We start from the raw sequence: 11,527 nt of genomic DNA, 5'->3' as shown, positions 1-11,527 counted from the left end.
TCACATCACTCACATACACAGATTTAACCACAACAACGCTGCAGCAACAATCAGTGAAGGAACAACATCATGATGAACAGTTACACCTGGACGTCTACCTGACAGATCAAACCCATGATGACTCAGTCCTGCAGGGGGCAGCAGCAGGCTCCAATCAGTGACACATACTCACCATGCAGGCTGAAAAATAAGAGTTATAATCATCAGTGTTCAGTCATGTGGCTCCTCATGATAGAGATGACCTAACACCTTTGACATAAGGTCGTCAATATGTCTCATACTTTGATACTCTCTGATACCACGTGTTTTAAAACGAGATCATCTCTGTTTTTAATAAGCGATAGAATCAGCTCTTTATTTTTAACCCTGCAGCGAGAGAAAGAACGGAGCAACGACGGTCCGTTCAGACTCAGGTCAGTGACGGGTCTGACGTCCTGTTGGCGTGGAAACATTGGAGTGTCAGGGTCATTTGTTTTTGGATCCTTCGATGTAAAGATCACTGAATTATAAAGGAGCACAGAAACACCTTAAAGAGTTTTAAACCCCTTCAGATAAATATCGCTGCAGGACAGAGGCCTCCTGATCTTTCAGTCTTTAAAGGTCCAATCTTCATTTGTGCTTTCAGTCGTATAAACATTTGATTTTAGAGCTAGTTACTAGCATCAGAGGCTAATGTGAAACCAGCTCATCCGGTGGGTTGGTAGGTCTGTTTAAATAATCAGCTGACCCCGGCTGAAGACCTGGTCAGGGTCTGGCTCTGACTGTTGAAGCCTTACATGATAGTTTGGGTGTCTAAGGAGCTGTCTTTGGAGATTTTATGGCCCATCCAGCCGGTAGGAGACCAATAGGAAGACCCAGACCTCTAAAGAGGGATTATGTAAACCGTCTGTTCTTGGTTTGGACGGAGGAGAGAGAGACGTCTGTCTACGCTGCTTTACCTGTTTCCACCACAAATTTAGTTATCACCTCAGATCTAAGAAATCTGCTCACAATTTCAAGTCAATCAAGACCGAGCAACCTGCAGACTCAGGGACCTGCAGTCCGAGGGACCTGCAGACTCAGGGACCTGCAGTCCGAGGGACCTGCGGACTCAGGGACCTGCAGTCCGAGGGACCTGCGGACTCAGGGACCTGCAGACCGAGCGACCTGCGGACTCAGGGACCTGCAGACCGAGCGATCTGCAGACTCAGGGACCTGCAGACCGAGTGATCTGCAGATCGAGCGACCTGCAGACCGAGCGACCTGCAGACTCTTCTAAATACTGCAGCGCTGTTTCCACCAACTCTCAGTAGACACTCATTTCTTCACTCTAACTGGCTGTTAGCGCCCCCTGTTGGTGAGTTAGACTCTTTTTACAATGAGGCCGATCTACAGAGATAGACACGATTGTTCCTCAATGACTGAATAATGGATCATTGAAATACAAACAGCAGCGACGCTCAGAGACGCAGTTTGCTCTACAGCGCAGTTAGAGGAACATTTAACCCTTTGGGTGTGTTTAGTGACTTTATGATTCATTTTCAGGTTCAAAAGCTGCTCAATGAATCAGGTGGATAAAAGTATCAGAACACACCTCAATGATCTCACAGGTCAGCTGTCTCCCTGTCTTTGTGCTAAGCTAGGCTTCACATTTACATATCCTCAAGGTTTTCCTTTAAAGGAGTAGGTCGACCTTTGGTAAAGTAAAGCTGTGAACCCGCTCCCTGTGACCATGTTTGACCTGTGACACCTTAATCATGAATGTGTATTTAGCTAAAGTTAGTCTAGCTTAGCATAAAGATTGGAATAAGTGGAGCAAGCAGGTGGACTGACTCCATCATAATTTTGTCCCTTTTTTCCCTCTGTGTCTGAAGTATACTTTAACTTAAACATTTTTTATTCCTGGTGATTTAAAGAGACAGTCTGTTATTTTAATGACTGATAGAAACATAAAATACTGACGCTTTAAAAACTATTTCATGAAACAGGTGTTTAGGAGAGCGATGATAACTTCAAACACTGCAGACAAACTCCCGCACACCGTGTAGATCACATAAAAATATGGGCAATGTTAAGGTACACGGTAAATGTTTCCTGTGTGTTTGTGCGATTTAGACGGAGTGTCGGATATTTTAGAAAATTAAAAACAGAACTGATCCAACATTGGGTGCCTATGACTTCTGTTTGTTTGATGCCATGGTATCCACACAGAGATATTGATATCAGCTGATTTTAACCAGTTTCACGCTGAAGGTTAAGATTCTGTTGTCATGACTACTCGGCTGTAAAAACATCTTGAGACACAGATCACCACGACATGAATGAAACGTAAAGTGTCAAGAGGAAACAGGAACAAAGCCAGAGAGAGAGAGAGCAGGAACATTTTGAGAAATGGATTCAGTCTGTTAACTGTGTGTTAAAGATCCCTGCTCTGATATGAACAAACACACCTCTTTATTCTACATGAATTTAATAACCATTCACCCATCAGGCTCAGAAACAGCTCTGGAAACAAGAGAATTTAAAAAGACTCTTCTGGAAAGTCAGAAACCTTCATTTGATAGGGTAGGATTCAAAGACAGACTAACCCCAACCCTAACCCAATGGGGATACAAGCGCAGGTTTGACAGTCCGGGTTTGATACACTAAAAGGAGAAGACAACGGCAGGCAGAGTCAAACACCAGAAAACCAGTGAGAACGTGAGGACGGAGCGACTGTAGTGAACACAACGAACTGACAACAAGAGGGAGGACACACAGAGACTTAACGCGAGTGACACTCAGGGGGTAAGGAGACGCAGGTGAGGACACTCAAGGGATAACGAGACACAGGTGAGGACACTCAGGGGATAAGGGACGCAGGTGAGGATACTCAGGGGATAAGGAGACGCAGGTGAGGACACTCAGGGGATAAGGAGACGCAGGTGAGGACACAGGGGATAGCGAGACGCAGGTGAGGACACTCAGGGGATAACGAGACACAGGTGAGGACACAGGGAATAAAAAGACGCAGGTGAGGACACAGGGGATAAGGAGACGCAGGTGAGGATACTCAGGAGATAAGGAGACGCAGGTGAGGGTGGGGCTGACACACAAGGCGGGAAAATATGGAAATCGAATATACCATCGATGGCCTTGTCATCCAATGAATCGGTGAACAGGTCAGAATGATATTATTAATAAGAAGGAGAGCAGCGATCTGTGCAGAGGACTTTCCAGAAGTTCTGTTGAGTTTAAAGAAAAAAGAGTAATAACAGATGTGAAAGACTTTGTGAAGAGCGTCTGTAATTACAGAGAGAAGATCGGGTTTGGGTCTAAAGAGTCCGATTGGACCAGTAAGAGAGCTCAGCCTCTCTGTGGTCACGTCAAACTGAATATATATATATAAATATATATATATATATGTGTGTGTGTGTGTGCGGACTCTGAGCCTATGAATGTCACGTAGCATGAAATGAATGGGTGCTCCTTCATGATGACGGGCTGCACGTTTATATTTGTGTTTAAAGAACAGCTGACTCTGCTCATATTCAAACGTCAGACTCAAACCTGAACACGAAGACAACGCAGAAACCCTCAGAGGTGCACACACACACGCATGCACACACGCACGCAGAATGATGCTCTCACTACCTGTGCAGGTGAGATAATGAGTCAGCACAGAGAGAGACCACAGACTGTAAATTTGATTGAAGTCTGAGTGAGGTCACCCGTCTGTTGCTGCAGGGGGCGCTGGAGTCCCATCGATGGCGGTCTCCGTGCTGGAAATGCTGTCTCAGTCTAACTTTCAGTCAACCTAACGACAGGCTGAGAGCTGGAGCTGAGGCGGGTTTTAAACCTCCTGACAAACCGTTACACCGCGCCCACCTGTCAATCAGGTCAGCTACACGCCTTATTGTGAATAACTCTTATCCTTCATCAAATCAAAACTGATGATGACGCCTCAAGACATGAGCTAATCAGACCTATTTGGTTTTTTGAACCAGGCTGTAAACATGTTAATCTCTGCTGTAAAAACAGGCTTTTTAGAATGGGTGTGTATGTGACTTCCTGTGCTTCTGCAGCCAGCCTCTAGTGGACACTCGAAGAACTGCAGGATTTTACATTTTTTAACAGGTTGCTGCTTCAGACAAACTGTGAAAATGTACTTTTTTTTCCCCACAATCCTCTCGTCCCCTAAAGACAGGAAAACAAACCATCTTAGAAAAACGCTCCTGAAGCTCCAGGTGAGCTCACACCTGGGTGTGAAACACAAAGACTCAACGACAATAATTTAAATTAGTAAAGTCATTTAATGTGAATTGATGATTGTTTCTGATAAAAGCCGAGCGCCTCCAGGACACACACACACTAAACGACACAGAGTCATTAAAGAGACGTCCGAGCAGAGAGCAGCCCGATGATGTCAGAGTGTGGAAACATCATCAGTCAGTGCGTTCTCATGACTTTAGAGCGCGCCTGCAGCTTTAAGGCACATATGTCTCTGTACATCAACAACAGATCATCATCAGTTAATCAGATATTACAACCCATAATGCATTTCAGTCAGCTGTCTGTTTGACTCCTAAGCGACACCTCGAGGTCAGAGCGTGGAAAGGAGAGAGGCAGAGTTTAAGACGATGACACGAACAGCTGATGTGCTCTTCTTCTTCGTGCTGTCTTAAGGCCACGCTCTGGATGTTAGCGTTAGCAGCTACAAGTCTGTCTGTTCATACAGGTCACAATGAATGGATTTGATTGGCACAGATTTCTCCTTCTGGAGAGACAAACAAACAAACAGCTTGGAGTATCTGCAGAGTCCTGTTCGTTAGTGATTCTAAAGGGGAACAGGATGTCACAGACGGGGGACCTGGTTCTGGATGTTTCTTCTTCACAGTTTGGGACGCAGAGAGCCGACGACAGGTTTGTCTGAGCAGAACTCTTTCCACCACGACGGTCTCTCCAGGACCTGAGAGCCCTGCATCACTGTGGACCACAGGTTCTTGTACAGCTGAGAGACACACACACACACACACACACACACACACACACACACACACACACACACACACACACACACACACACACACACGGGTGTTGATCTAAAGTTATTGAGAACATTCATGAACTGTCAAGCTGTCTGATTATTTTCTTGTTAAATCTTTTTATTAATGTTTAAAGTGTGTGTGTGTTTACCTGTCCGTCAGCGTTTCCTGCGGGTGAGTTCAGTATGAAATCAGGAGGAGCCAAAACATCGACCAACGCTACAGCATCATCCTTCAGCTGCACACACACAGATTTGAGATTAGACACAGGGCGAGCTCTGAGGGCGGCAGGAGCATAAATAAAGAGGGTAGGGTGAATTAAAGGGGGTTGGGGGGAGTCAGGGGGTCAGCTGGGTTAGGGGGGTCAGGGTCTTCCCCCAGTCGAAGTCTCCTGTCAGATATTAGAAACGATAAAGAATGTCAGAGTGAGGAATTACAGGATCTCTTTATGTTACAGTGTCTGTTGGTAATCAATGAGCGACAGGACGACTGGAGTCTCATTTATCTCCCAGTTATTAAAACGACGACCAACATCCCCAGGGTCTTTGAAGGCTACAGACAGGTAGTCAGACAGGTACACAGACAGGTAGTCAGACAGGTAGAAGGAAAGGTGTGTGTGTACCTGTGAGCAGAGAGTGAGGATGCTCATCTGGATCAGTTCTGCAGGTTTCCCTCCACTCAGGTAGTTACCTGCAGAGTCAAACAGGTGTGTAGTACGGTTGTGTGTACAGGTGGGTGTACAGGTTTGTGTATAGGTGTGTAGTACAGGTGTGTGGACAGGTGTTTAGTAAAGGATTGTGTACAGGTGTGAAATACTGACCCTGGTACAGCGTTGCCGTGTGGTTGCTAAGGCTCCACAGTCCATACAGAGCGCAGAGTTTCTTCAGAACAGGTCTTAGAGCAGCCGGAGTGTCAGGGTCAAAGGTCACGTCATAAAACCTCTTCAGACAGTTCTGGTCAATGTAGGCGATCGCCAGAGAGCGGCAGAAATACACCTGCAAACACACAAACACACACACACACACACAATGCGTGTTTATCAAACCACAATCCGCCGCTATAAAGCTTTAGCTCCTCCTACATTGAAACGTCACACTGCACATGTGCAGACTCTCAGACAAACTCACTGAACGTTTGAGTCTCTGCAGAGATTTAAACATGATGACATCATAGACACACTCAAAGACACACAGCTCCAAGTCGGACGGGGTGACGGAGGATGACTCAGCATTTTCACACAAACTAATCTGGAATAAAGAATAATCTTTGTTTTGGACACATGAACCAGGATCAGACGGCGCTGCAGCTCAGACACAACTGCCCTCTGACCCTGTCCATGACCTCCCTCTGACCGTGTGTTCCCCGTGTTTTTTCAGATTCATATCACTCACCTGGCTGTTGTTTCGAGCCTCGAAGTCTTCCAGTCCTGCGTCTCTCTGCTGCTGCAGCCTCCTCTGACTCTCCTCCAACAGGAAACACACTAACCACTGAAACGCAGACACACACACTGACACAGGACAACATGACACACAACAGGACACAGGACACAGGACACAGGACACAGGACAGGACAGGGCAGGACAAAGGACACAGGACACAGGACACAGGACACAGGACACAGGACAGGACAGGAGACAGGACACAGGACACAGGACAGGACAAAGGACAGGACAGAGGACAAAGGACACAGGACAGGACACAACACAAGGACAACAATCGGTGGTCAGCGGGTCACAAAGCTCTGACAAACAGAATCAGCTTCATTCACACACACAGACGGTGTCTCATTTTTACAGATCTTAAACTTCCTGTGCAGAGGACCTTGAAAATAAAAGATGATGTCATCTGTTTGGTTTATAATAAAGAGCTGTAGACGCTGTTAAAGGAGCGAGCAGAGTTTAGAGAATAAAAGACTTCCTGTATAGAACAGACATTAACTCATCACTCTGACTGATTCATCCAGGTGAGCTGACGTGATGCTTACCTGCAGGCTCCATGCACTCCTCCAGGGTCGTTGCTGTGAATTTATTCTGAAGGATGGTTTGGTACCCGTCCAGGAAGTCAACGGAGTGAAGAGGAGACTCGATCTTTACTCCGTCTGAGAGATGAGAGCAGAGATTCATTTAGTGTGTGTGTGTGTGTGTGTGTGTGTGTGTGTGTGTGTGTGTGTGTGTGTGTGTGTGTGTGTGTGTGTGTGTGTGTGTGTGTGTGTGTGTGTGTGTGTGTGTGTGTGTGTGTGTGTGTGTGTGCAGACTCACCGTGTTGCTTGGCGTGCAGCAGGCTGAGCAGGTAGTTACTGGTTTGTTGCAGCAACACGTTGTTGTCTCCTTCATACGTGCAGTTTGGATCGTTGTTGTCCCTCAGTTCACCCAGACGGTTCACTACGGAGAGAGAGAGAGGAATCAGGTGTGTGTGTGTGTGTGTGTGTGTGTGTGTGTGTGTGTGTGTGCGTGTGTGCGTGTCTGTGCGTGTGAGACTGACTGGCCAGGTATCCATGTCCCCCGCACGCCTCTCTGCACTCCTGTATCCCACGCTGAGCCATCCACGAGGCCAGAGGTTTACTGGAGCAGGAGATGGCATGGATCTCTCTGCCCAGGTCCGCCTACACACACACACACACACACACACACACACACACACACACACACACACACACACACACACACACACACACACACACACACACACACACACACACACACACACACACACACACACACACACACACACACACACACACACACACACACACACACACACACACACACACACACACACACACACACACACACACACACACACACACACACACACACACAGATGAAGGTATTTCTGCAGCACCTGTGATGGTAGAAGTTGTTCTTGTAGTAAACAGACGTGTGTGTCGCTACATTTGGAGAGAAAACGTTTGAAGTTCACTGCAGAAACATCTCTCTCTCTCTCTCTCTCTGTCTCTCTCTCTCTCTGTATCATCATTAATATTTATTATTATCATTATAAACATGTCTCCTCACCTGTCTCTCTCTCTCTGTCTCTCTCTCTCTGTATCATCATTAATATTTATTATTATCATTATTATAAACATTTTGTAAAGACAGTACGTTTGTGTTTAAATAAATCGTTTTCAGTTCGGTCCTGCAATTGGGTTCTCTTTGTTTTTTCACATTGGCTCGCTCTGACTCACATGGCGCTCGCTCTGACCTGCATGGCGCTCGCTCTGACTCGCATAGCGCTCTGACTCGCATAGCGCTCGCTCTCTGACTCACATGCTGCTCGCTCTCTGACTCACATGGCGCTCGCTGTGACTCGCATGGCGCTCGCTCTGACTCACCTGGCGCCCGCTCTGACTGGCACGGCGCTCACTCTCTGACTCACATGGCACTCGCTCTGACTCACATGGCGCTCGCTCTGACTCACCTGGCGCCCGCTCTGACTCACATGGTGGTCGCTCTGACTCACCTGGTGGTCGCTCTTGTTGCCCATCACCTGTCCCATCTGAAACTCCACGTAGTTCATGAAGATTGTTTTGGTGAAATGTTCCAGAGCGTACGCTGCGGCCAGGTAGGGGATCAGACGCCATTGCTATAAAGAATATTTGATGTTAGGAGTCAAACGGAGACGTGACCATGAGGAACATAAAGGGGGCGGTATCTTCAGAGACCTGCAGCTGGTACTCCAGGACGGGGATCTCCTCGGCGTCAAGGGGGCCAAACTGCCTCCTGGTGGCCGAGTACCTGACCGCCACGGTCAGAGCCAGCTTCAGGTTGGTCAGAGCCATCCTGCTGATGGACATCCGGCCCGACGACAGCGCGCCCAAGGACGCCCCGAAACGCTTCTTAGAGTCCTGGAAGACAGACAGACGAGAGGACTTGAGATAGGCAGACAGGAAGACAGACAGACAGACAGACAGACAAACAGACAGGCAGACAGGCAGACAGGCAGACAGACAGACAGACAGGCAGACATTTTACTGACTTTAAACGGGGTGACATAGCGTCCGTCAGGCGTCACGTCTCCTGTCTTATTCAGCAGATTCTCTCGAGGGATCCTCACGTTGTGAAACAGAGCGAACCTGAAGAGAGAGACCACGCCATAAAGTGTTTGTAAGAACTGCAGCTCCCCCTAGTGGGAAAAACTTCAAAGTGCATCAACCCCTGTGCATTGATCTTTGTCTGATAAAAACTTAACGTACCCGTTATCGAGGCCGTTCTGACCCAACTTCTTCCCCATGTCTCCCACCAGGACGCCGGGCAGAGCGAGCAGCGTGTGAGGGTCTCTCACCTGGAGGACAACAGGGACATTCAGGTGGGACTAAATGAACTTCATCTAGGTTACTCTGAAGGTGTTCAGTGTTCCTCAGCCTCTATTAACACCTGTTGGTTACCACGACAACACGCACACGTTCTCCACGCTCCATAATGAGCGTAACGTGCAGCTAATCTCCTGCACACGGTCGGATCTGAACTGTTTGTTGTCAAAAGTGATTCTGCACATTTTAAACCATGTCTCCTCGTCTGCTCGCCGTCTCTCACCGGGACGATGAAGGAGTGCAGGCCGTGGCACACCTGGTCAGATGTGTAGAGCTGAGCAAACACCACGGCATGAGTGGCGTTCTTCCCCAGATTCCCCACCCAGAACTTCGCCGCCTCGAAGTCCGGAGAGTTGATGACAAACTCCTGAAGGGGAGGAGATGGAGTTTGTGATGATGAAAAAAGTGTGTGTGTGTGTGTGTCTGTGTCTGTGCGTGTGTGTCGTGTTGTTTACCTGTGTCTTGGGGTCATAGGTCGCTGTCGTCCTCATGGCTCTGGTGTTGCTGCCGTGACTCAGCTCAGTGAGAGCAAAGCATCCAAAAATCTACACACACACACACACACACACACACACACACACACACACACACACACACACACACACACACACACACACACACACACACACACACACACACACACACACACACACACACACACACACACACACACACACACACTTACCTTCATTTCAGGCAGTGTTAATCTTCACACAATTTTCTAATTTAGTCAGAGTCATAGTATCCTGACGAAAATGTCCTTTATATTTAGTCAAATATTAGTCATTTGTTATTGATTTAATTTAGTCAATTAGTCACTGACTAAAATTATCATTTTAATAATAATCATTTTAGTTGACAAAAATAGAAGTCAACAAAATCAGACGCAAGCTTTTATTTTTATTATCAGAAGCTCCAGGGGGCGGGGCTTCACAGACCTGCAGGCGAGAGGCTCCAGGCTGTACATTGTTGCATTCACCACACACGCACACCTTTGATGAAGTATGCAAGTATGCCCGGTTTACAAAGATTTTAGAACAGCTGAGGGGGGACGTGATAATAGTCACTTGTAATGTACGGTAATTTTCGTTTCGTCACATTTTCGTCAATTAGATGATGAAGAAATATTATTTATCAAATCGTCAAATAGCGGAGTTTCATCTCGTCATCGTCATAGTTGACTAATTTAAAAAGACCTTTGTCAACAAATTTTTTCGTCATTTATTTCGTTGACGAGATTCACACTGATTTCAGGGGCATATCAGTTATAAATAACATAAATAAAATGCACATAGTCTGCAAACAGTGAATTGACGTGATAGTTTTTAAGTAGACCCCTGGAGCAAAATACATGTAGAGACCAGGATGGGGCCCGAGACAGAGCCTTGTGGGATGCCACATGTAAGTACAGCCACCTCAGAGGAATAGTCTCTCTACTCTGTCAGACACCATCATTGAAACGTGACCACAGGATCATGTGATGGACAGAGTCATAGGCAGCAGTTCAATTGAAACGCCAGAGTCAACATATTAGACATGTTAAATGGGTTCATGCAGGGGGTCCATGCAGGAGCGTCCGGAGTTAGAGGACATGTCAGCAACTGAGAACCATTAGTTTGTGTCTGCAGGCTGCAGGTGAGTTCAAGTCTTACCTTCATGGCTTTGATGTTTTTAACAAATTCACTGTGCCTCGCTGAGCCAGAGCTCGCCACAGTCGCTCCAAACATCTGAAACACACACCACGAGACACGACAGGAAGTGAGAATCTTTACACAGGAAATAAAAGAATAGCGAAGTCTGTCAGTGTGTTCTCTTCGATGTCTCCAGTGGTGATAAACTGTAACTGCAGCTGTGCTGTACTTTTATTGATGGTTGACATCAATCTTTCACTGACAGACAGACAGACAGACAGACAGACAGACAGACAGACAGACACAGACACACACAGACACACACACACACACACACACACACACACACACACACACACACACACTCACCCCTCTGTTGAGGAAGTATTTAGTATTACAGGACCAGTCGTACATGCCCAGACAGTTACTGAGGACAGAGGCCTTCCAGGGATTAGCCATAACTTCTTCATCTGGTAGGAAGTCATAGGAGAACAGCTTCTTCACCCTGAGAAGGATTAAAGACAGGTGATACAGGAAGTAAAGATCAGAGAATAATGACAGGTGATACAGGAAGTAAAGATCAG

General features: G+C 46.8%; 2 protein-coding genes across 6 annotated transcripts in view; one reads left to right on the top strand and one right to left on the bottom strand.

Moving 5' to 3' along the window:
* Positions 1–11,527, bottom strand: part of LOC132959001 (peroxisomal acyl-coenzyme A oxidase 3-like) — a 112,749-nt gene that overhangs the window by 27,356 nt on the left and 73,866 nt on the right. For all 5 annotated transcript variants that reach the window (XM_061032093.1, XM_061032094.1, XM_061032096.1 and 2 more), the window contains 16 exons: positions 11,313–11,448; positions 10,965–11,039; positions 9,768–9,857; positions 9,536–9,679; positions 9,196–9,284; positions 8,979–9,075; positions 8,665–8,847; positions 8,463–8,585; positions 7,485–7,605; positions 7,262–7,384; positions 6,988–7,101; positions 6,395–6,510; positions 5,824–5,998; positions 5,626–5,693; positions 5,155–5,241; positions 4,808–4,969 (listed from right to left, as the gene is read on the bottom strand). In XM_061032093.1, coding sequence (XP_060888076.1) covers positions 4,850–4,969; positions 5,155–5,241; positions 5,626–5,693; positions 5,824–5,998; positions 6,395–6,510; positions 6,988–7,101; positions 7,262–7,384; positions 7,485–7,605; positions 8,463–8,585; positions 8,665–8,847; positions 8,979–9,075; positions 9,196–9,284; positions 9,536–9,679; positions 9,768–9,857; positions 10,965–11,039; positions 11,313–11,448 — 1,861 coding nt within the window. In that variant the 3' untranslated portion in view covers positions 4,808–4,849. The remainder of the gene's footprint in view (positions 1–4,807; positions 4,970–5,154; positions 5,242–5,625; positions 5,694–5,823; positions 5,999–6,394; positions 6,511–6,987; positions 7,102–7,261; positions 7,385–7,484; positions 7,606–8,462; positions 8,586–8,664; positions 8,848–8,978; positions 9,076–9,195; positions 9,285–9,535; positions 9,680–9,767; positions 9,858–10,964; positions 11,040–11,312; positions 11,449–11,527) is intronic.
* LOC132958912 (uncharacterized) overlaps positions 1–11,527 on the top strand; it is a 52,463-nt gene that overhangs the window by 33,288 nt on the left and 7,648 nt on the right. Inside the window, exon 3 of the mRNA XM_061031994.1 lies at positions 1,046–1,252. Coding sequence (XP_060887977.1) covers positions 1,046–1,252 — 207 coding nt within the window. The remainder of the gene's footprint in view (positions 1–1,045; positions 1,253–11,527) is intronic.

The sequence above is a fragment of the Labrus mixtus genome, chromosome 23 (assembly GCF_963584025.1).
Source record: "Labrus mixtus chromosome 23, fLabMix1.1, whole genome shotgun sequence".
NCBI lineage: Eukaryota > Metazoa > Chordata > Actinopteri > Labriformes > Labridae > Labrus > Labrus mixtus.
This window is presented reverse-complemented; position numbering and strand designations above follow the sequence as displayed.